This window comes from Schistocerca americana, chromosome 5, assembly GCF_021461395.2.
Source record: "Schistocerca americana isolate TAMUIC-IGC-003095 chromosome 5, iqSchAmer2.1, whole genome shotgun sequence".
NCBI lineage: Eukaryota > Metazoa > Arthropoda > Insecta > Orthoptera > Acrididae > Schistocerca > Schistocerca americana.
The window spans coordinates 576,407,450-576,434,269 of record NC_060123.1 but is presented as its reverse complement, the minus strand read 5'-3'; the positions used below and the strand labels follow the sequence as shown (position 1 = coordinate 576,434,269).

Here is a 26,820-nt window from a genome sequence, read left to right as displayed (position 1 = left end):
GTATGTGGCTAGCCATTTATCTGTGCATAATACAAGTAGATGAAACTCAAACTGACCATAAACAGTCAGTGGTTCATTCAGCAGTGCAATTACAGTTTGTGAACTGCAAATCTGGTGTCAACTACATTACCGACAATAGCCTACTTTCAACACCTATTTCTCAGTCAGTTTCAACAAAGGTGCATCTACCTAGAGCACATTTATATGAGTAATGGCTGGGTGACAAGAAGTTCCATATGTGTTTCCTGTTATCCTTGTCAAATTAGACTTCCACTGTGACAGCAATCTCATGTTACCATCCTTACATGAATAAAAATTCATGAAAAATCGCATGTTAACTATGTTATACAGTTTCTATCACCAATCACAACAAATTATACTACTGAAAAACACAGTAAGTGGTATGAGCTTATACAAGGTGAATAACAACACCTCTGTATGTTATACTGGAACCACTACCATGCAGCAAACACACAAACACTTTTTCTGCTACCATATTTATAAGTTTTATATTTATTTTTAGAAAAATATAATTGCACATGTTTTTATTTGACTACAATTACATTAAGAGAGTGATTATAAAAAGACATAGGAAAATGATCTCCTTTGATTGTCAAAGTGTATTTTCCATAGAAAAAATCAATATAAAGATGTTTTTTCTAGGCCTAGACTGACCCTTCCTTTTTACACTTGACTGTTTAACATAACCGGACAGAACACAACAGTATCTGCATTTTTACACAAAGAGGTTAAAAAAGGCTTAAAAACAATTTTTTTAATTGACTATGGCATGTTAGCTGTTCACCCTAGAACTGACAAACTGGGTCTCTCAGTCAATGAAGATAATGACATTCCTGTCATAAATATGAGTACATTCATTAACATTAATTGAGATTCTCTGTAAACTAGTATGATTAGTTGCAATCCCTCTTCCAGTGAATCACTATCTTACAGTTTGTGGAGAAAGGTACAAATTAAATGCCTGAAAAATGTTCCCAACCAAAATGTTTGCTTCAAATCTTACAATATAGTTACACATTTGCTTGGTATCAGTGACTGAGCCAGAAAAGCTAACATCACTGTCGAGGCCTGAAAACTGTTCATTTGATTAGAGAGGACAAATACATAAGTAGCTCACATAGTATCTCTATACAAAAGTGACCCGCATATTCCAAGAAACTTCAAAAAAGAGGAGTTTAAAGCATTTTTGAGTCTTTTGTACATTTATTTACGGTGGTAAAACAAATATGGACAAATTTTGGGACTCTTGTGGCATAGGAACAAATCATTCCTCCAAGTATGTCACTGAAAAGATTTTGTTTTTCTTCTGAGAAGTGTCAGATTGGACAATATAAGCTAAGAACATAAAGAAAGTGAGAAGTTAGTCCCTATAAGTGATGTTATGAAGAGAGTCACAAAAATTTGCAGAACACATTATGCAACAAGTGAATATCTTACAGTGTGTGAAATGTTACTATCTTTTTGGAATGTTGTTCTTTCAGAACGTTTATTGCTTCATAGCATGGAAACTAGGGATCAAAATATTTATCTTGGCAGATGAAAAAAATTTGGAAGTACATGTGGAATAGTAACTTGCAGGTTTTTACAGTGAGTAATGCAGCTGACAATGTTGTGGTCAGGCTTGTAGAGCCAATGAAGGGAACAGGGAGGAATATTAGCCTTGACAATTCATTCAAAAGCAACAATCTTGCTAGAAAACTTCGCAGATTTCAACCTTACACAGCAACAATAAAGGAAAATTTCCTTTGGAATTCTTGCCTCACAAAAACGGAAAACTACATTCATCCATATTCGTACTTAGCAATGATTTCATATTGGTGTCATATGTACAAAAGAAAAATAGATGCGTAACCCTGCTGATGCATACAAACAATAAAATCAATGAAGAAACAGACTATTTAAAGAAGGCAAGAGAGAGTCATGTTCTATAATTCAGCAAAGAGTGGAGTGGACGAAGTTGATGCCAGGTGCTCAGAATATAATGTTGGAAGGCAAACAAGACTCAGGCCATTGTGTATGTTTTATGCTATTTTGAACATTACTGGTATAAATTCGTTTGTTGTGCACAAAGAAAACACGGAACTTGGTATTTCAAGAAAGCTATTTCTCAAGCAACTGGATTTGGTATGGATAAGACAGACATGGCACAGACAGCTAACCAGAAGGATCTCTCAAGAAACATTCATAAGTTGGCAGCACAACTATATGCGATTACCACTGAGAAGAAAGTGTTTCCAAAAGGGAATGAGGTCATTGTCATAAAAGCAAAGACAATCAAACAAAAAAAATTTTTAAAGTTGTGGAAAATGCCTGGGTCTGTCCTAATCTGTAATGTTGTGCAAAGATAGTGTAGACAGTACAGATCAGTAACACATACGTCTTAAAAAGTAATTCATTTTTTATCAGCTCATACTATGCACTATAATGTGTAAATGTTTAAGAAGGTTTCTAAACAATGAATAATTTAATTTTCAGATTTTTGGTGGAACACAACCTTATTTTTAAGGCAACATATGGTACAGTTAAAAACAAACAGTAAAAGAAATATTTTCAGCACTGCTGCTTAATATTTTTGTCTTTTTGGAATATAAATAAGATGTGGGACTGTCAGACCCAGCTTGTCTGTGCCCCCCCCCCCCCCTCCAACCCATCTGTTCTAAGATTAAGATTAAGACAGTCACCCTGTACATTTCTGTAATGTCATAACTTTATGAGGAAAGGTACACGTACACTTCACAGTTTCACCAGTCTAGACTAAGAAACTCACAATATGTTTGTATTTACTATTGATGGCTTCTATATAAAAATAATCAGTTGACTTTTAAATTATTATAAAACTTAACATCATTAGATTACTTTCATAAATGACAGCTGAAAATGGTATATGTAGAGAAACCACTTTCCAAAGTCAATGATGGCACTTAACTATTACAATAGTATCCATGAACCAGGATGCTGTCATACATTAAAAGAAAATTACAACAGAACAAATGTATCCAATGAACAGACATATATTATTAATTCGTCCCAAAGACACGAGTTCCTGTCAGCCTGAGAACTAGATGAATATCACGAGATAACAATGTTACTCGCTTTGCATGTACTGCACAGAGCATGCCATCTTCAAATAACTGTACCATAACCATTTCAGCTGCTTCCTGCAAAGCTTCCACAGCAGATCTTTCAATTCTGGAGGGAGGGGGGGAAAAAAAAAGTTCAAATTGTAGTTGCATATACAATGTTGAAATGTGACTGTTACCAATGTTATACTCTTATGGTATTATCATTAATATTATTTAAGTTTGTTTCCAAATTTAGATAAATGCACTACCTCATGATTTTTAATATTAATCACAATACTGAGAAAAGAAACTTCATCATCACAGTTATTAATTACATTTCCTTGTTGTTACACATATATTGCTATCTCTTAGCATTATAATAATGAAGAGTATGTTGAAAAGGTCTTAAAAAGGCAAAGATAAAAGAAGTCCCACTAACTGTCATTATTTGTGAGATTAATAAAAATTGTTACAAACTTAAACCATGAGTTCAAGGGAAAGGGTAGGAGTTGGGAGCAGGCAGAATTCAAACTATTATGTTTTGGTTGTTATCATCCCATATCTAATACAAGAATTTACTATTTGCTGCTGGTTTTTTACATCACACATCAAACCAGTCTCAGGACTGAAGAACACAACAACAACAACTTACAAATATATTTAAATAACTGTGTATCATACTGGTATCTATTTTTCAAACAGATTGGAATTTTTGTACTTATTTTTGATACATATGATACCATTGTGAAATTGTTGTCAACATCAGATTTAATTAACTGTGGCATCACCACAATTTTCTTGGTGCTGCTGAGCAAAATAGTGATGCTGCACAGCTGTTGCAAAAGGCCACAAGAGGAGGTGAGCGCAGAGCCAACAAAATACCGTTGTCAGATGCAGCAACACCACCAGCCGATTACCGTACTATATGCCAAGCAAGAAGGGGCCAGCAGTGCAGTAACGACACAGCAAAACGGTAGGGCAACCAGGCATCAGCAGACCAGTTACTACACATCACAGGTGTGTACCTGTTATAGGCTACATGGTTGGAAGTGACACTCTGGCAAAACAGGTACGCAGCTTACCATTATAAAATCTGTCCTTTCTAGCCAAAGCAATCTCTGCCTGGCAGCCACCATCTACAATGGAGGGTTACACTGGTTAATGAGGCAATATTATTCTATAATGAGCCAGCACGAGACCGGCCTCCACCAGCTGCAGTCCTACTTCTGACATATGCCCAATTCACACAGAAATGGCGTGGTATAGGTGCCTGGGTGGTGAGGCAGAAATGTGGTGCTTGAGAGACATGAGCAATGCACACTGAAGGGGCACTGTCAGAGAGATGCAGGACGAGTGGATCAGAATATGTTGAAGATAGAGATCATCAGACGACAATAGTGATGCACTGATCCTTTGCAATTTGTAAATGTTCAGCAGAGAACAACATATTGGGTACATCCATTATGGTTGAAATAAGAAAATAAATATGGCACATTTGATATAGTGAAGTAGCTGAACATGTATCTGGACCATTTCCAGAATGTCTCGAAAGTGTTTCTATGTTGTGTTAGACAAAGTGAAGGACAGCATTCAGAGAAAAGAAACTGGAAAGTTTTGATGATAACTCCTATTTTTCATATGTTTTCATTTCCACCTAAGCCTAAATACTGCAGATTTTGTGAGAGGTGTTCAAAATAGTAGGGCATTTTATGAAAATCTGATCATCCACAACCATTTAACTTCTGCAGACCAGAAATTCCTTGTTACAGGACATAATTTCCCGTTATGTGATACAGATTTTGCCAATATGGGAAGGGGTGAAATATCCTTTCACCTAGATGTTTCAATTCCAGCCATTCACAGTGCCAAGGACAAAGGATGTCTTGTCTGCAAGATGAAACCAGAGGATTTCAGAAATCTCTGCTAACTACACCGAGGATTGCACAGAGACTCATTCAAAATAACAAAGTGTTTGGCTGCAAATTTCATCTGAGAACCCTACCACACTAAGGGGAAGAAAAACTCTGAACAGCCAGCAACTATGGATTTGTCACAGCATAGTGAAGAAGCCAAGAGGTACTAGGAAAAGAAATCTGCTGTTGGGTAACATTCCAGTTTTCCCTATTATGTGTGACACTCTTCTGCCAATAGAAAGTGTCAAGAAGAAAGCCTTACTTAACATGTGTCAGCATATCCCAGCTGAAAAATGGAATTTCTATAACCAGGTACCAAGTGAGTAGGGGATTTGCATTTCTATCTGGTAAAACCCATTGTTTGTGGACAAAAAATGTAATGCACACCACTGTAGGTGCGCAGATTAAACTTTTTCGTCCAAGGGGAAGAAAGTGCTATTTTTCACAGATAACATAAGTAAGTGTGCAGTAACTGTTATAAACATATGCAAAATTGCATTCTACCAGCCTGCATCAAGAAAGCCCAAATAGGTAAGTATAAAATAGACGAGCATGAAACTCGCTGAACGCAGAACACTTTAGTTATATTAATAGGAAAATCCCATTTCATATTTGTTGCTCTGTGGAATACATGTAATTTTTTCAACAATATGTCAGCTAAGCAATTACTGAATGTTTCATGAATGAAACTGCTAGTGTAAATAATAACAATTTATGTATACACTAATAGCCAACTCTGCCGCTGGATCTACAATTTTTGTCTCCTATTTTAATCTTGTGGCAGGCATGCCTAAAGTCATCACATGTGCAAGCTTGCTTTGTAAGATTTAAAACATGGACATTTTTAAGTAAAAGCAAGCCTGTGCCCAATACCTCAACATTAAGGCACCAATAAGGCATAAAAACCACTACTGTCATATTTTTTACTGGCGCGCGCGCGCACACACCCCCACCCACCCATAGCCGAGGCTTAATGCACTGATAAGGCATAAAAATCATCACTGTACTTTCTACAATAGTGCACCCGCTTGAGGGTTAAAATGAAAATAGCTCTTAATGCAATGTTAACTGAAAATGTTATTGTAACAGGCTTCGTAAATCACATACGAAAGAGAAACACGAGAGACAAATTCCCGTAGCGTGTGGCCATAACACTGAGTGTTTCACTTCGTAGCTCATCGCAGTCAAATATCAAAATATATTATTTATTCACGAAAGGAAAGAGATATTGCTTTCCTTCTACTGTTAAAATAAATTTCATTATATTAGCTGTATTTTGTAAGCAGTATATCTATGTCCTAAAACCTGTCGCACGTAAACTGGGCAGCGACTACATTCTTCAAAGTGTCTACATTTTTCAAAGTATGCCCAGTGGTTTACTTATTTGTGTAGCATCACAATAACTATGGGCACTAATGAAAATAAAACCAGTTCACTATCAATCTGTGATGTCAACTATAAGATGTGGCATTATTATTATTTCATATACAAGGTATGACAATAAAGTAATGAAACTGATTTTCTTGGCAAGATGTCACAACCCTGCAGGCTTGCATAGGCACAATATCTTTGACCTTGGTCTATAAGCTGCTTCTAGTCCAAGCGGCACATCGATGCAACTGCTCAGTCGTGAGTTGTGCTGTATTAAGTTAACACGTGTTTGTGTCTCTTGTCACAGAAATGGAACCGCATAATATTGCGCAAAGGTATGCCGTTTCTTTTTGCATTGAACTGGGTGAAAAAATGACGACAACTTACGGTAAGCTTCAGAAGGCTTTTGGAGAGGAGGTTATGTCAAGAGCTCAAATTTTTCATTGGCATAAAATGTTTAGTGAAGGCAGAGCGAATGTTGAAGATGAAGACCGCAGTGGATAACCATCAACCTCACGGATGGATGTCAACTTGGCCAGGGTGTGTGAACTCATAGTTTGATCGAAGATTATCCGTGAAAATGATTGCAGAAGAACTGAACATCAATCGAGAAATGGTTCGTCTAATAGTAACTGAAGATCTTTCTATGAGAAAGATTTGTGCAAAAATGGTCCCCAAAAATCTCACACCACAACAGCAAGAAACACGGACAAATGTGGCAGCTGATCTGTTAGAGCAAACAGAAATCAATCCAGAATTGTTGAGCTGTGTCATCACTGGTGATGAAAGTTGTCCCCCCCCCCCCCCCCCCCCCCCCCCCCCCCCAAAGTATGATCCTGAGACAAAATGCCAAAGTCCGCAATGGTGCTCAAAGGGATCACCCAGGAAAAAAAAGAGAGAAGCTCGCATGTCAAAAGTGAAATGCATGCATGTGTGCTGCTTTGATTCCAAGGGAATTGTTCATAAAGAGTGGGTGCCTCCTGGACTACAAAGAAATTTTAGAAAGACTTCATAAAAGAGTTCTTTATGTCCGTGCCAACATTGCTGATAATTGGATTCTGCATCTCGATAATGCACCATCCCATACTGCTCTGTCAATACAGCAATTTTTAACCTCAAAACAAATTTCAGTACTACCACAGCCACCTTATTCACCAGATATCGCTCTGTGTGACTTTCTTCTATTTCCAAGAGTCAAAACGGCAATCGCGGGACACCATTTTCAACCAACACAAGATGTCCAAAAAAAGCTGTGACGAGGGTCTTGGAGGATATTACAGAAGATGAGTTCCAGAAATGGAAAAAGTGTGTGCATTCAGAAGGGAACTAATTTGAAGGAGAGACCCCTAAACCTGACTAAAACGGTAAGCAACTCCCCCCCCCCCTTCCAATCAGTCTCATTGCTTTATTGCCGCACCTCGTGTACACACACACACACACACACACACACACACACACACACACACACACACACACACACACACACACACACACACAGAGAGAGAGAGAGAGAGAGAGAGAGAGAGAGAGAGAGAGAGAGAGAGAGAGAGAGAGAGAGAGAGAGAGACGCCACAGGTGGCTACAAATGGATGTGGCGCAGACCACAAAGTGACAAAGTTTCCACCGTGCCACCCTTGTGTAAATAGCTTTATTTGTTAACATGGGCATAGCTTGAAACAGCACCACATCCTTGCCATGACATACGGCTTTACGCACATGAAACCTCACTTAAGTGAATGGGGCAGTGCACCTTGTTCACAACCCCAGCAACAGCTGCCGTCAGCCTTCCATTGATGCAGCGCAAAGAGAATCATGATAGGATTAAATGAGAGCCACACAGTTTCAAGTATGTGCTAGTTTTGTGACAGTTTTGCTGTGAAACTAAATAGAGAGAGAGAAATGATACTGATAAACATCACTGTTAAACTATTTCCTGTTTATGTCCTAAAGGTAGTGTTTTTGTTCGAATGTGGATATCTAAAACTTGCAATAACACTAAGCAGCATAAGCTGATCTCTGGAGACAGCCCTTTCATCTGAATGAACAAATCTTCAGTCAAGCAAACATCAGTTTAAATTAATTTCTGTTACCTCAGCCTGACCACTGTAATCAACACTTTATTGTACTGCAGCCACAAAATTGCACACACTTTAATAGCAGTATAAATTGAATAGTCTTTCACATTTGGGGATAAACTGATTCAGTGTTCACTAAGACTGTTACCAACCATTCATCTTGCCATGGTACTTTGCCAGCATTGTCTATAAAGTAACCAGTGAAAATATTTCTTCAACCACTGAGTTACATTTCCCTTTGGGATGATAGGATTCCATTGACCCGGTCACATAGCATGGGTCTCAAATTCCCTGGCATCTTTCAGCCACCTTTCTTCTGTGAATTACAGTATGCTCTCATTGTGCAGGACTTTCCATGCATTTTTACAAACTTTCCTTACTATTTTACAAAGCATTGTGTGACCGTTTCTATATTGATAACGCAGCTCATTTAAACTGCAGCCATTACACAGATACCCGGAAAAGATGAACAGCTGACATTACAGCTGTTGTTTCAGTCTTCATTAATCACACGACTGTACATTAATCAAAAAATTAAGAATTTATTTTCATCTTCTCTTCGATCTGTAGCGTCTTGAACGCTCCTTTCAGCAACCTTGAACTAACTATTTGGTGAGTCCAACACTTTTTGTTGCCTTTCTCAATGTACACACAAAGGAAATAATTGAATACTGCCTGCTTTCTTCTGCCTACGTCCATACTGGTTGGCTCCCAATCTACTACTGCTGCACCATTATTGCTGCAATACTGCACACTGAAATGATTGTCGACAATGCGATATGCAGCTGTTATTCACTCGTGTGCCTCAAGTCTAAGTGAGAATTGGACCATAGTCACTGCTGTGGACTTCCAGCCAGTGCACCACTTCCACGCTTACTTCAGCTTTCTGCCCTGGAGGGCAGCTGTTTTGAGACTAGGACAGCGCAGCTGCTCAACCATCAATGCCTTATTGGGTATACTAATTCTGCACACCTCTGCTGCACCACTACTGCTGCTGCTGAGAGATGTCTTCTTTTTCAAAAATCACAGCTGGTTTCCAAGCCTTCTGGTACACCTTGCCTTAAGCTGTACAGTTGTGCCAAAACAGGACACGTGCTGCCACATACTCCATGTCAATTTGCCACACAGCAGGCTGCTGGTTGCCTGCTTGTATCAGCACCTACTCATTCACTGTCTTTACAACACACTCAGGGAGAACATCAGCAGACAGCATCCCTATGAGTGTCGTAGTTTGTTCTTTATCAGAATGTACACTAATAATGACATTTCTTTTAGCAACCATCAATCATCTAACTCGCAACAATCTATCGCCACAGTTCAATCCAGCCACTGTTGAGGTCGTCCATCCCACACCTCTACATTTTGATGTCAAGACACGGAACTCACATCTGCAACCGGACCGAGCATAATACCGCACCTGCATCTGTTAACACTGAAGACATGCAGTAGAGCGTGTGCAGAGATTTTTTTACCTGTCCCCCACCACCTCCCTTTGCAAATACCGTGTCATCTTCCACCAGGCTGTCAATTCTGTTTTCATGTGTTAAATGTGGTAAGTAAATTCAGATGGTGTTCTGACGATGTGTAAATACGAATGTTAGTTGTTGCCTGGTTACTATGTGCAAGAGGTGTGGCTTATTGCGTAGAAGTGTACAAAGCATTAAACATGTGTAGCGATTCAGGGGCTGAAGTTGAGTTTCATCAAGAAGCATTATGACAGTGCTACAATTAAGTGTTGTTCTTGTCACTTGGTTTTGTTATTCCAGTTACTAATGTTTTCTTGAACTTAGTGGACAGAATTTCCGCAACATAAGAGTCTGAGAATTGTAGGGAACATCTGCTAGTTTGTGACATTTTGAACAGGTAACATCTTATTATACAGTGTGATCGAAAAGAATCATCTGATTTGGCATGTCTATATTCTTGAAACTAATAAATATATACAATGAATTTTGTTTTTTGATGAATGGGAAACCTCAAAAAGTTTTGTTTTTTTCCCCATACCTTTGCATAGGTGTTCAATATGCCCCCCATGAAATGCATGGCACAAGTCAATGCGGTATTTGAATTGTTCCCACACTGCAGTGAGCATGTCTCGAGTTACAGCTTCCACAGCTGCTGTTATGCAATGTCTCAGTTCATTCATTGTTGTTGGTAATGAAGGCATATAAACAGAGTTTTTTATAAACCTCCCACAAGAAATAATCACACACAGTCAGGTCCAGTGACCTTGGCAGCTAGTAATTTGGTCCAGTGAGACCAATCCATTGTTCAGTAATCCATTGACTTAAAAATTTCCACACTTCCAGATGCCAGTGTGGCGATGCCCCATCCTGTTGGTGAATGAAGTCATTTGAATTGAGTCTCCAACTGTGGGAAAAGAAAGTTCTCAAGCATATCGAGATAGGTGCTTCTTGCAACAGTGTTCTTGGCAAAGAAAAATTGACCATACACCTTTTCCCACAAAACTGCACAAAACACACTTAAATTTGGAGAGTCCTATTGTTGTACAAGCTTCATATTCTCACATTACGACAGTTCACCTTTCCATTTAAAGGGAATGTTGCCTCGTCACTAAACATGGAAGAAAACTGTCATACTCCCTCTTTCCAAGAACGAAATTACAGCATTCCACATGCTGTTGTTTGTCACCTTCACGAAGAGCTTGCAGTAGCTGAATTTTGTATGGTTTCATGTGTAAACGTCAACGCAACACATGCCAGATGGACATCAGGGGGATTTAGAGCTGTCTAACTGCACGGCAAATGAATTTCAGCAGACTTCTTGTGAAACTATGGCAGATGCATTCAACATCTGTCTCAGACACCCAGGGACAGCCCGGCGATTTGCACAAACGACCTGTTTCTCGGAATTATTCATGCCACCGTCTAATGCTCTATGCTGTAGGAGGATCCACACCACACCAGTATGAAATTCATTCTGAATAGTTATTACTGACCCAGACTGCACAAACATAGAACACAAAACGCTTTCTGTTGTCCCTAGACCATTTTTACTAGAATGTAATAGGTGCACACTGCTGCTAGCTAACAGGAACTGTGTAAAACTCAAGAGTTTGCGCTTTCCAACAGTACATTGTTCACGCACATATCTCAAATAATATAATAGTTATGATTTTTTAAAGTTTTTTTTTATTATTATTTTTAATCGAGTGATTCTTCTTGATACACCCTGTATTTACTTATTTTTTAAAAGTAAATCACTTATGTTTAAGTATGTACAGTAGTAGTCATGTGTGTGAAATTGATAAAGGGTTAACAATGCCATAACCAATACCAAGGGGGGGGGGGGGGGGGGGGGGGGTATCCTGGCGGAAATGCTGAAGGTTTTAGCAGCTCAATTAGTTCAGCTATGATCAATTCAACACAAATATAGCCAAGAAAATAAAGACTATGAGAGCAGAACAGGCACAGTGATTAACGGTTGTGAACAGAAGAGAGCTTTGCGCAAGAAAGTTACTACAGAGTATGCTGATAAAGAGGTAGAAAGAATAAGATGTGTGGTGGGTTAAAAACGCACACAATTATATTTCTCAGGCAATAAGGAAAATGAGAATTGTGGAGAGGCTTGAAAGATGACAAAAGGGTACGACTTGCGTGGATGCAGGAAGTAGTAACATGGTAGAACTTAGTGAATATATGTTATACTGAAATAAATGAGTGTGTGAGTAACAAAACCGGTGATACTGACTTAGGTACAGCAGTATCTACCCCACTGGGTGTTAACGGGTGTTGTTTTGAGGCCGTGGGGTGTGAGTGAGATGTACAGAGAATTACATGTGACAATGATACTTTTGTAATGTCCAGTGGAACTAAAGATTATTATTTTGTTGTAGATACTGCAGAGAATATTCAGGAAGCTACTGAGGACATTAGTTATGCTGTAAATATTACATATAATGAAGTGATCCAGACATATTTATTTCAGAAGGATGCAGAGTCGAAGCCACCTACGATGGCACCTCCTCCTCCTCCTCCTCAGGAGGGGGGGAGAGGGTAGAAGAAAGAGGAAACATGTTTGTATGGTTAATCATACTGCTGACAAGACTGAACCCTTTGAGGAACGTGCCTGAGGATCAGGAAGTTCACACAAGCAATGACACTTGTAATGTACAGGTGAGGGACAAAATTATGGAAACACCACCACATGCACAACACACTAACATGGCAAACATGGTGCAGGAAAACCGTTGGCATTCAAAGCAGCTTCCAGTCATCTCCGTATAGATAAATACAGATCCTGTGTGGTTTTTAAGGGGATCTTACACCATTCTTCCTGCGGAATAGTGGCAACTTCATGTAACAGTGATGGAGGTGGATAGTGATCAAGTACTCTTCTCTCCAAAGTAGATAAAAAAGGCTCAATAATATTGAGATCTGGTGTCTGGTGGCCAGGGGAATGCAACAATTCATCCTCATCCTCACAATGCCAGTCCTGGACAATAAGAACTGCGTTAAAAGAGGCCCTGTTGTCTTGGAACACATCACCACCACTGGAAAACAAACACTGTACCATGAGATGGACCCAATGAGCCAAATGTTCACACAATCCTGGGCAGTAATGCGACCGTGCAGCGTAACCACTGAGCCCATGGAATACTATGATATGGCTACCCAAACCCCCCACCATCTTTCACTGTTCAGACATAAATTCAGCGAGAAGTCAGGAATAGTGCAAAACAAGACTCATTCAACCAAATAAATGTCTCACATTGCTCCATAGTCACGATTTATGGCTTTGGCACCACATTTTCCTTTTCCTGGCATTTGCAGCACTGATGAATGGTTTTGGAATTCCAGCTTGCCATGTAATTCCGAGCAGCCTTCATACTGTTTTGTTGCTGACAGGGTTCGTGTGTGCGACATTCAGTTCTACAGTAACTTTTACAGTTGTCGCCCTCTTTATTTCTCATCACAATCCTCTTCAATGAATGTCCACCACAATTACTCAACACAAACTTTCATGTGCATTGTGACTTGGCAGATGATGCTTTTTCCACTTTCCCTGTATGCATTATAAATCTTTGATATGGTGCCTCTTTAAATACCAAACAATTTGGCTACCTTGGGTATAGAACCACCCACATTCAAGCACCAATGATTTCCTCATGTTTGCATTCATTAAGCTGTGACATAATTCACTCCCAACTACACAGAATAATGTTCTAACTGCAACAGACACAACATACTGAGGACACTGTACAGGTGTCATTCATGGTCAAATACAACACAGGAAGGCTGGTGCAAAATAGATAAATTCTGATGCGATGGAGGATAAAACACGTAACAATGATATTTGATTTATAGGTACATGCCACCAATTTGCTACCACATTGTCCCAATCACTGAATATTTCTCATGGTATGGAGTAGCTGTTTGTATACTCCTTTCTTGGAAGTTAAATGCCCATATGTTTTCAAGGGAATCTTATTCAATTCTTTTTGCAAAATAGAAAGTCAGATAATAATGATGGAGATGGATGGCGAACATACATCCTTCTCTCCAAAGTCGAGCACTGAGAGTCAATAATACTGCGATCTGGTGACTATTGTGGCCAGCAGAGATGCAAAAATTCCCTCTCACACTCACAATACCAGTCCTCAACAACATGAGATGTGTGAACAGGGGCCCTGACTACTTTAAACACAGCATCACCACATTTTCCTGTTACGGTCATTTCCATAACTGATTAGCTGTTTGTTATTTCAGCTCACCCGGCAATTCACTGCTTCTGAAGTGCCCTTCATGTTATTTTGCTGCTGACAAAGTTCACATTCATTCTGCATGACTTGCAACTGTTGTCCTCTTATTTTTAACTACAATCCTCTTCAATGACCCTCTGTCATAATCACTCAAAACACACTTTCATCTGTGTTGTGACTTAGTGGATGGTTTTCTTCTTCTTTCCATACATGCAGTATAAATCTTTGATAAGGTTCCCCTGGAAACACCAAACACTTCCACTCCCTTGGTTACTGCAGTTTGATACATTACAAGTATTGTCATGTTTTATCTTTCAGAAGAGTTATATCCTAACTTGTCAAAAATTTCAAATGTGTGCTTTACCAATAAAAGGTTAAAAGTAAATTTTAGATTTCATAAATGCTTAGAATAGTTGCAGTGGATAGTTGAGTGGACAAGTTGAGTGACTTGGGTCACTACCTGCGAGTGCTTAGTGGCAGGTTTTGAACATTGGTTATTGTAGTAGCATTTAACCATCCATGCTTGAAAACTCCCAATGCATGCAAAAATTAAAAAACACAGGAAACAATAGAAGGTGTTGCCATAGCTTGGTCACATCATGGACTGCTTACACAAGCATGTTTACAAACGTCCAGATGCACAAACAAACTTGTGGAGGAACCTGAAAGAAGTTGTCAATGAAAGGGTTGCTGATGTCCAAGAAACTGGTGTTTCTAGGTATGCATTGTTCAGTGAATGTCTTTTCTTTGTAATTTTCTCAGGGGAGGGGGGTGTAATTTCTCCACAAAGCATCCTTTCTTCATAAACGAAATGTTACAAGGTTCATTTTGATATTCTGGACCATATGACTATTTTGTATGATGTGAGATCCAACGGTGCATTTACATCCTATTTTTCTTTTTAATTCTGTGTGTTCCTTGTGCCGCATTTTTAAATTCCTTCCTGTTTTGTCTGATGTTGCTAGTCCCACAGTCAGGGCAGTGCACTGACACACTTTGTGTACGCCACAGTTTTGGTGTAATTCTTGTGTTGTGGTAATATCATGTATTAAAAGATGAAACATTGAAAGTTGACATTTACATGTGATGATGATATTTATTTATTTATTTTTTATTTTAAGTTTGCCAAGTCTATACGAAACTGGCCACAGAGAAGAAGCAACACAAACTGTTTGTCACGCAGTACCTCTCTCCGTGCCAATTCATTCCTTTTAGACTAATGAAATTTATAATTTCATGAATGACCTTGGGGTGATAGCCTTTTTTCCAGGGTGTATTTCACAAACATCCAAGCTTTTTTCCACTTCATTAGCAGGTTGTGGCAGAAGAAAAGTAGACTCAGCAACATTTTTAAAAAACATAATGTACACATTGTGGTATAAATCTTAACCTTCATTGTAACATATTTTAAAATGCGACATTATAACACAAGACCTACACAAAAATGGTGGCAAATACAAAATTTTAAAATATGATACAAAGAGCACGCGCACGCACGCACGCACGCACACACACACACACACACACACACACACACACACACACACACACACACACACACAAAGGGGGGGGGGGGGGGGGGGGGGACCAACATATGAAGTAGTAAACCCACCGTCGCAGCTCACCTCATACAAAACATCGTTCCATGGTGCACAGTGTCAAAAACAATCTCGTAATCCACCATATTATGAAGAAGGGATATTTTATAAACATATATGAAGAAACAGAAATTTACCTCAAAAAAACCCAAACAAAAGCCGCTCGATGAGCTATGCCCACCAAGAAACACCAGTAAATATGCTTTTATTAGCAGTTTACAATGTGTCCAAGCTATGCTACTACCCTCTACTGTTTCCTGTGCTTTAACTTTTGAATGCTATAGGATGTAACTTTACACTCGACTGCAGCTGTTCTACACTTTATTGGTAAAGCACAAATTTGGAATTTCTAATATGTTTGAATATAACTCCTCTGAAAACTAAAGTATGTAGATTCTCTTGAAAACAATGGCCTGATCTAAGGCTGGAACCAGTCGTGAACTTAAAATAAAGTTCTTACTAGCAACTAGAGTGGCTTTTCTTTAATGGAACATACAGTTATAAACTCAGCACCTGTTGTAATAATAGACACCCTGACAATGTTTATTACCCATGACCTACACAATTTCAATAATTAACAATTTACTTCATGCTGCAGAAAGCAAGAGACGATGTTGGACTTCATCATCACAAGGTAAGTCCATGCCAACATAATGCGATGGCATGATTTGCTTGCTTCCAAACAATGTCCAAGGCACATCTGAAACTTTCACCCTGAACACCTGATTTGTAAACAAAAGTTTCATTCATATTTTGCTTACAAATACACTCTCTGTCATACATATAAGCAATTCACAAAGTGCACTCATAAACAGTTTTGCTGTAGCTATCTTCAGCAAGACATATTGCTGGAAGACTTAGAACAGTAGTTTGTAGACCTTTTTTAAAAAAGAGACAGACAAGCTATGGAGAGGACCAAAAAAAGGCCTGTTTGACAATTCTGAACACTATAGGGAAAGTCTTCAAGACACTTTACAGAAGCTCATTTCATAGCATGATGCCATGTACAATTTTGTCCCTGATGTTGAATGCGACCAAGATATGTCGAGCTGTGAGCAATATACAGACAAAATTAAATGCGATATACAGACAATCTGAACCAAACAGTGACAAAGACCACCATGTTTACCTATGAGGTCATCTGTCAGGCGAAATGAAGTAGTAAGTAGTTGTTAGATGGAATACCTAGAACAGCTAACACGAATGTGGAAACAAAGAAAATTTACTCAATTAGTGTGGAAACAGCAACCACAAATACAAAGGCACATCTCAATTATTTTGATGCATCAAGACCTGTACTGTCAGCAACTCCTACAAGACTGAACTTGACATTCCTGAAGGCAATGAGTGCCCTCGAAGAAGTCATCGTACCATACAGTATAGTTGTCACTATGAAAACTCTGTGGGCTGAAATGTGTCAGAAATGGGTTATTCATGCTAGAAGAACCAAAATATTATATGGAGATGTAGTGAAATTACTGAACTTTTCAGTACAAGCAGTTCACGGTGCTCTTACTGCACAAAAGATTCACTGGTAACACCTGTTATCCTCTAACTTCACACCCACTGCAGACACAACTCGAAAACTCATAGAGAGCTAAAAACTCACAAAAACCTAGACAAGAAGAACCATACTGTATATTTCACACAACTTGCATTCACTGGGCCCACGACTGCAACAAAGGAACTTATAGTCAACAAGTATTGATAAGTTAAAGCACTTTAAGAAAGTCAGGCCTAATGTTCTAGGTACAAGAAACATCCTCACGAAGCTATCTGTACTTATACTGATACTGGTACTGCTACCTCCATTTCATCTTCTCAACAAGTTACCAATATTCTGTTGGAAAAATCGATATTAAGTTCAACAAATTTTACTTATCTTCAGACAGCTCCAGTTGAGGTCAGTGAAGCAGACAATTAACCAGACTTTCTGTGTTCTGGATGGCAGTAGTCAGTTGAGCTTCATTTCCAAGTCCCCCACTGATAAGCTAGGTTTACAAACAACAGATCATCATGACCTCTCTCTCATTGCTGCTGAAATGCCATCCACAACATTAAAGCCCCATAGTACTCACTTTGAAGGGGGTCTGGACAAATTACAAAAAAGTCTGTGACTGCATTTGAAAGCATATACTCATTTGCCACACACCTAACTGTACATTCCAATACAAGGAAACTACTGCACACCTAGAGACTTCAGTTAGCAGACCCCCCAAGGATAATGAAGAACGTCTTCCCATCAAGATCCTTATAGGACCAGATTACTAATGGAAAATCATTACAGATTCCCTTTCGATTCAACTATCATCATCCATTGCACTGATATCTTCCATTCTAGGTTGGATTCTTACTGGGAGTAAGTCAAGCACCATGGCAAACCTTGTGATAGCAAACTACAACAGTTTATAGACACAGCAACACCCACAGATGATGTCCTAGAATGTTTCTTGAATTTAGAAACTGGGGATCACAGTTAACCAAAAATAACTCTGATCCAAAGGAATTGGTCTTACTGCAATATTTATTAAAATCGTACTGCGCTGAAGATAATAGAAGGGTGGTTTCTTTCTGCTGAAAACCCAATGTTATGGTTCCTAATAATCTTCAGAAAGCAGGGGAAAAGATTTATTTCAGTGGAGAAACAATTCATGAAGTCAGAAATCTGAAACACATTTACGAAGACATGAATGACAGTCCCCATAAAAAGAGATGTGGAGGTCACCATCCTTGGACAGACATCAAGTAACACATTTTACTTATCACATTTTGCAGTAAAGAAACAAAAGTTAGGGCTCATCAAAATGAGGATTGCATTTGATGGTTTGTCACATGAGGAGGTACTTGTACATTCACTGAAAGACTCTTTAAAATGGGTCCTCAATTTAATTCCTTGTATTGTTTTGGTATTATTGAGATTTTGTCTATATCTGGTAACCTTAATTGCCCATATCAAACAAGCATTTCTACAGAAAAGTCTCACAGGGAATTTGTTTGGTTTAAAGTAATCATATATCAATAAGGAAATTATACTACAATTGGCCAACCCATTTCTCCTTGCAGTAACACTGAAGGAACTTGTTACAACACACAAAACGAATTTTTCTCAAGCCTCTTTACTTGTTGAATATAACACGTTTATGTACGATTTTGTAGCTGGTGCTGAAGATGCCAATGCCGGAATTTCTACTGTGGGCTTACAGCAAACATGAGACATATCAGTCTACCATGGCGAAGTGGGCCACAAACTCGAGCCAAATGACTGAAATACGGTAATCAGAATTTGTTGTAAACATTACAGATATGGAGGTGCTAGGATTCCACTGAACACGCAGACTGCCTCGTTCAGTACTGTTCACAACACTGTAATCATAATATCACAAACATCCTGCCACTAAGTGAGAAGTACTCCACAGCACTATCTGATTCTATGATCCACTGGGTCTGTCGTCATCTGGATTCCTCACTGCAAAAATAATTTTCCAGGAAATTTGGCCAAGAAGAATTGAACTATATAAGCTCTTACCTCTTGATCTTGACAAACGCTGGCAAAGGTGGGTATCAACTTTGCCATCATGTTCGCACACAGACATGCCCAAATGGGTTGGTGTTTCTGAAGAAACTGAATCAGAAATCTATGATTTTCTGACACATCACAAAAGGCCTGCAGAGCGGACCTTTACGCATCTCACATAGATGCATAGTCTGCAGCAAAAACATACTAGCTCCCATCAAGAGAATAACTCTTCTGTGATTGGAACTTCTATCAATATTTCTTGAATCAAGATTACTTCATTATTTCTGTGAGACCACGAGCTAAAATGCAAGTCGTACAACACTGTGAACTGACTCAGCTGTAGCCTTAGCATGGATACAACATGACCCTAACTGATGAGAGACTGTGTGCCAAACCGTATTATGGAAATGCAAGAACTAGTGAAGCTATCACAGTGGGGATACTTACCTGGCGAGGAAAGCCCAGCAGACAATCGTCAGCTGGCTATTATATGGGTCCATTGGCCTGCTTGATTAATAAAGAACCAAACAAAATGGCCATAATTTATACAGACAAAAGACCGTTCCTTGGAAGTAAAGAAGAAATTAACATATCAAGTCTTCGTGGTAAAAACAATACTATCTATTTTAACAGCTGTACAATATCGTAATTACTACAAGCTGTTATGTGTCACAGCAAGAATACTTCACTTTAAACAGCAGTTAATGAAAGGAAATTGTACATCCAGATACCTGACAGCATCAGACTTACACGAAGCATGTACTTACTGGATTCAGGTTGCTAAACATTTCTCAGCTCAACTGCAAACTCTGCACAAGAACTTGCCTCTGCCACAAAATTCTAAGATATCTCATTTCAATCCATTCTTGAATAATGGTCTGCTTCATTTCAGTGGACATCTGCAGTTTGCAGAATCACCACCCAATTATTCTCGATGGACACCATTAATTCACCAGCTTACTGATTCAGCAGGCTCATATTCGCCTGCATCATCTTAAACATAGTGTTATCTGAACTGAGAACAGAATGCTGGATTCTTCGAGCTCAACAGGCAATTAAAAATGTTCTAAACTGCTACCTACTTCGCAGATTGTGAAGGATCACTTTGTTCAACAAACAGAAACTCCATTATCAGCTGAAAGAGTACCATCACTGAAACCATTTGAAGTCACACACACCAACTTTGAAGGGCCCGCTATAGGTCGGACAACTGCCATAGTTGTTCGCACAACAACACGCGCACTGCACTGGGAACTATGCTCAGATATGTCAACTGCAAGCCCTACAGAGCTTGTGGGAAGACATGTATACAAAAGCTGCTTTTCTTGTGCCTAATGGTGACAATCATTAACAAGGATTTTCATAAAACAAGAGCTTGAAATAATGATTTTGAGGAAACTAAGGTGCTATACAGTCTTAATGGCAAAGGTTTCTTCAACTGTGGCATTAAACCTATAAAGTACAACTGATATATGCAGAAAATCATTCTTTAAAACTGTTAATCAAAAACAGAAATTCTATCATCAACATTAAATGCACTATATAATGATGGTGTTATGTTATGCCTGTAACTCATGAGTTATCTCATTATAAGAACAATTTACAAGTTAACGATTCTATTCGTAGTTACTTAGTTCAGGTTTGAAACTATACCTGCTAACATTGGTTTCTCTTGAAACAGTCATCAAAATCTCTTTAATCAAACGGACAAATGGTGTCTTTGGTATCACTAGTTGAGTTGATCTCTGATATTTCCTTATCTCTTTAAGTGCTTTGTAGCCACGTTTTGTTGCTCTCTTCCTTTTCACCTGCAAAAAGAAGATAAGATAATTACTATTCTGAAAGCAGCCCATAATATTACAAACTTAGGTGGTAATAAATAAAAGTGAAGTGAAAAATTTTAAATGGAAATGTATCTGCAATAATTTTCACATCAAAAAATTTTAATGCGCTCTCCTGCTTCTTGCCTTTTATTCTAAAAGTGTGCGTATACCATTTCTTAGTGTCACAGCACCCATCCAACTTGAGTGTGGACATGTTTAAACTTATTTAGAGCACTGCACACTAGCACTTAGCGCGCCATGGGTTGTTATTCACTTTCAGTTACGTTACATTCATTTTTTATGCCATTTCCGGAACATTATGTTGGAGGAAAAGTGTAAATAGAAGCTGTTGAACACCAAATGACCTCAATTTAATAAGCTGTAGCTGTCTTGTTCTATAACATATAGAACATGACACTATCAGTAATGATATGAATCTCACAATTTGTGAGTGCAAATTATTATTATTATTATTATTATTTTTTTTTTTGGGGGTCGGGGGTGGGGGGAAGCAACAACTACTCCAAGACCCCTTCCTTATTGTTCGAAGAAACTCACCTGGAATGGAGGCAATTATAGAGGAACACGAAAAACCTATCCATCTTTTAGATGCCATGAAAGTGTTTACAAACAATTTGAATTGTTGTTTATTTCATATCACACATAACAATGCTCTGCAAACTATTTCAGGGGAAGAAGACACAGTCATCTCACTGTGACAAAGAGAATTGGGAAGATTTCGCTATAATCTATAAGTAGACAGAAGGCTCACAATGACGGAAGGAAAAACAAGGAACACATAGGACACAATAAATTATTGCAAGTACCCACTTTTCAGCTGCATTCCATGATCCACTTTCTGACTATTCTGGTAACAAACTTTTGAATTCTGATGAAAGAAGCAAGGGAAAGATGCTATTTCAATTTATTATTACTGCAAATAATGGCACTAGGAGGCAAGGTACCATACATTATATGAAAGAAGCAAGGTACCACAGCTTTTATAATGATGACAAAAAAACTAGTGTTTGCTTTAGATATATGTCAGCTGGGTATCTGATACTGTTTCTATTCTGCAGGCTGCAACAGAAGACCTGACAATCTCCTACTAATAAATTTAAAATTTATCTAATCTCCAAGAATAAAAGGAAGAAACTATGACATCATTGGGATGGAAAATTATTGCCCACCTTAAATGTTAGGTTTCCAGTGGTACCTTTGCTTAGAGACAAAGAGGAACTTGTTAGTTTTCAAAAACTAACTTTTTTTTTTAAATAAATAAGAGGAAATGCAAGCTGTTTAGATTGTATTGGCAAAGTGGGGCTAGAAGACAATGTAAAAATTCTCTGTAGCAAAACTACTGCTTTAATGAAGCATACTGTAACAGTCCAACTATTTTGGCTGTACATACACATTTTTATTTTCCTCTTTACAGTAGTTAATGCTAGGTCCATGTTTTAAGATGCTTGTGGAGTGACAAAATTAGGGCCACAAGCAGAAGATGATAATTTTATTAACTGTTTCAGAAACCTGTTTCTTGCCAGTAAGAAACCACCAAACAGTATTTCACCCATGAGGAGATGTAGCACATGGTCAGAGGAGGTGCAAGCAGTGACTGCAACATGATAATGGCTCAAGTAGCACAGAAATTACAGAATTTGCCACCGAACAAAACAAAGATTTTTTTAAATAATTTATTTATGCTACTCTTAGCATTGTATTCGCACATGACTGACACAATGCTTTTGGTTGCATCAGGCCAGAATAATTGATACTTAACAATATCTGATTTCTCTTAAGGGGAGCTGTGTTTGTAATTGCAATATCAAAATATAGGCCAGATATATTTGTTTATCAGATGACTGTTTTCCATTTTGTGGTATGAGGCTCAAGTGACAGTGTTACGAGCAACTATAGAAATTAAATAATGGAAACTCCAGGTAGGTATATCAACAATTTAGGAAAACACACACACACACACACACACACACACACACACACACACACACACGAGATTGCCAAATCCAGCATCTCAGGCCAGAATGCAACTATCACATGGGATGCAAGCAGCAATCTGGAGGTAGCAGGGAAGGGGAAGGGATAGCAATGTTTGGATGGAGAGAGAGAGAGAGACGAGTGTTGTGTGGTGGTGTGTGCAGGGACTAGACAGCCAACTGGTGCAGCATCAGGAGGTTGTGGCGCAGGGAAGTGCGAAAAAATGGCACAAAAAAGGAGACGAGCAGGGAACGACGGGCGGATGCATTGTCAGAGGGCTGAAAATAAATAGGGTGGGAGATGAGAATGGTGAGGAGACAATAAGACAAAGGGGCCGGAAAATGTTGGGTGGCAGGTGTGGGCACAGTACGTTACCACAGGTCGAGCCCAGAATAATTACGGCGGAGGAGTATGTGTAGTAAGGATAACTCACATCAGAGTAGTTCAGAAAAGCTGATGGTGGAGGGAAGGATCCAGATGGCACAGTAGCCATTAAAATCAAGTGTCTGATGTTCAGCTGCATGTTGTTGCTAAGGGTGGTCTACTTTGCTCCTGGCCAGTTTGCTGGTGGCAGCTCATCCTGGTGGACAGTTGGTTAGTACCGTTCATCCTGGTTGACGGTTGGTAATCATAACATAAAATGCTGTGCAATTATTGCAGCAGAGCTGGCAAATGACATGGCTGCTTTCACAGGTGGCCTGGCCCCTGGTGAGGTAAGATAAACCTGTGACAGGACTGGAATAGGAAGTGCTGGGTTAGTGGATTGGGCAGGTTCTGCATCTGTGTCTTCCACAGGGATATGGTTCTTGTGGCACGGGGTTGGGATTGGGAGTGACGCAGGGAAGGACTAGAAGGTTGGGTGGGTGACGAACACCGTTTTAGGAGGGTTGGGAAGTATCTCTGGTAGGATGTCCCTCATATCAGGGCATGATACTAGGTAATCCAAGCCTTGGCGAAGGATGTGGTTCAGCTGTTCCAGTCTGGGGTGGTACCGGGTGATGAATGGGACACTCCGACGCTCTTTTGTGGCTGGTTCCTGGGGGTGGTGGGTGGACTGGGGGTGTGATGAGAAATGGTACAAGAGATCTGTTTGCAGACTACGTCTGGGGGATAGTGGCTGTCTGTGAAGTCCTTGGTGAGACCCACAGCACACTGAATAAAGGAGACTTTGTCACTACAGATATGCTATCTTCGGGTGGCCAGGCTGTATGAGAGGGATTTTTTTTTGTTGTGAAAGAGATGGCAGCTGTCAAAATGCAAGTGCTGTTGATGATTAGTAGGTTTAATATGAACAGAGGTGCAGACAAAGCCATCAGAGAGGAGGTGGTCAGCATCTAGGCCGGGTTGAGGAGAGAAGTGAAGCGGATGGGAGAGAAGTTGTTGAGGTTGTGAAGGAACAAAGATAGGGTGTCTTGGCCTAGAGTCCAGATCATGAAGATATCATCAATGAACCTAAAGCAGATTATGGTTTGATGTTCTGGGAGGCTAGGAAGGACTCCTCTGATGGTTGGCATAGGAGGGTGCCATGCAAGTGCCCATGTCTGTGCCACCAATTTGTTTATATACCTTCCCTTCAAATGAGAAGTCTTGTTGCATTAGGATAAAGTTAGTAAGGCGCATAAGAAATGAGGTTGTGGGTTTGGAGTCTAAAGGACATTAGGAAAGGTAGTGTTCAATAGCGGTAAGACCGTGGGAATGAGGGATGTTGGTGTATAGGAAGGTGGTGTCAACAGTGACAAGTAAAGACCCGGGAGGTAAAGAAGTGGGGATGGTGGATTCAGTGAAGGAAGTGATTGTGTCGATGACGTGGGAGGCTAAATTACGAGCAACTGATTGTGGCTGTTGGTAAACGAGGGCAAAAATTCTTTCATTTGCAGCACAATAACCAGCCGCAATGGGGTGTACAGGATTATTGTGTTTGTGGATTTTGGGAAACAAAGTGGGCATGCAGGGGTGTCATAGGGGTGAGGAGGGAAATGGACTTGGGGGAAATGTTCTGGGAAGGACCTAAGGCTTTAAGAAGGGACTGGAGTTTCGTGTTGGACGTCTGGGAATAATCAGATAATTGGCGGAGGTCTTCTGCCAGCTAGTCAATGTGATTCATGACAACAGTGATGGAAACTTTGTCTGCAGGTACAATGATTAGGTCAGCATCTGTTTTGATGTTGTTTATGGCTTTTCTTTCTTCTATTACAAGGTTGGTGTCCTGAGGAAGGGATGTGGGGAAGGATGGTGAGGTGAAGTTGGAGGTAAGAAATTCCTACAGGTGATGAGTAGGTGGTTAGGTGGTAGGTTGGGGAGGATCATGGTTGGATGATGGTATGAACTGGAAGAGACAGGGTTCAATCTTGGAATTAGGGTGATTTTGGTTGAAGATTTGGCAGCAAAGAAGTGCAGGAGTAGGGAGAAGAAGAGTAGGTCTTTGACAGGTCTAGCATTGTACATTAAACAATTAATTAAGCATAGAAAAAATGTAGTCTCTCAGGGGGGTGACAAAGGCTGCCCAAGGAACTGTTTTATTTCAAGGTGTTGATGGAGATGTACAAAGCCGATTTACTATTTTGATAAGCACAATATTTGGAATGCCTACACACGGTAGGAATATTTTTCGTTCTTTCAACTGTCATTAACTAAAATGCAATATGTATTGTCATTTTCCGGAAACTTTGAAGTTACTTCAGAATTCTTAGTGAAATTATGTCTGCATCCACACAAAATTGCAAAGCATTATTTTTGTTATTTTTTGATGTGCGTGAATTAGTTTTGTTACACATTTTTGTCATTTCTTGTAAATTCTCAGTGTCAGTGATTGTTGTAAATCATTGAAATACCAGTGATTAGCGCAGAGGAGGAGAGCAGTTTGTTACCAACCATCAACAGCACAGCATAGAGAAATTACTTTACATATTTTCACCACCAAACATCTCGTGTGCAAATAAAGCAATTTCGTGGAAAATTTATACCTGGAATTTATTTCGCACATTACATAGTGAGATTTGTACAGAAACAAAGAAGAAGAGCTCGGGAGTATTTGCAGTGAAGCTAACCTCTCAAGAATGAAGACTTTTACAAAGTAAATTTCCGTTACTTTATGTCTATGGTCACAATTTTTTTTTCATCAGATTACAAGTTTCGGTCTTTAATGACCATTTTCAGATCTGCAGCAAAATATGGGAAAACATAAATACACTAGCAGCTTAAAGAAATACAATAGCCCATAATGAAAAGTACTACTGACATACAGGTATATTTGTGCACTTTAAGTATGAACAGGCATATCTGTTTTATGGAAACATGTCTTAACATACTGCAGCCATAGTGGCATTGTCAAATGTTAAACACAAAATTAGTACCAGCATCATCAAATATGCAGGTCATTCCATGTCAAGTCACTCAGGCCTTGACACCAACCATGTCAGATTTTGATGAAACTTGGTACAATTACTTCTTTTATCATCCTGAAAGCACTTGTAAAATTTTTTGCTCTATCTCTTATAGTTTTTCTTTTATAAATTTTTAAAGGTTTTAGATTTGGCGTTGTTTCAGCAGTCGGAAATCGTAACTTAAACGTGTCCTCACAACTAAAAAAATTTGTATGTTAAAGAATACTCAAGATATCAGTATGAAATTTTGGAATAAGTTTGTGTATTATATCTAAATGTTAAAAAAATTACCATAAAGATATATAAAAATCTTCCAAATGAAAAAAAATTACAAGTAGTT

General features: G+C 39.1%; 1 protein-coding gene across 1 annotated transcript in view; it reads right to left on the bottom strand.

Annotated features, from left to right (window-relative positions):
* Positions 1-490: 490 nt before the first annotated feature.
* The window catches only part of LOC124615418 (histone H3-8-like), a 44,420-nt gene continuing 18,090 nt past the window's right edge, over positions 491-26,820 (bottom strand). Inside the window, exons 2-3 of the mRNA XM_047143290.1 lie at positions 20,933-21,087; positions 491-3,210 (exon numbers count right to left, since the gene is read on the bottom strand). Of these exons, the coding sequence (XP_046999246.1) occupies positions 3,039-3,210; positions 20,933-21,087 (327 nt within the window). The 3' untranslated portion in view covers positions 491-3,038. The remainder of the gene's footprint in view (positions 3,211-20,932; positions 21,088-26,820) is intronic.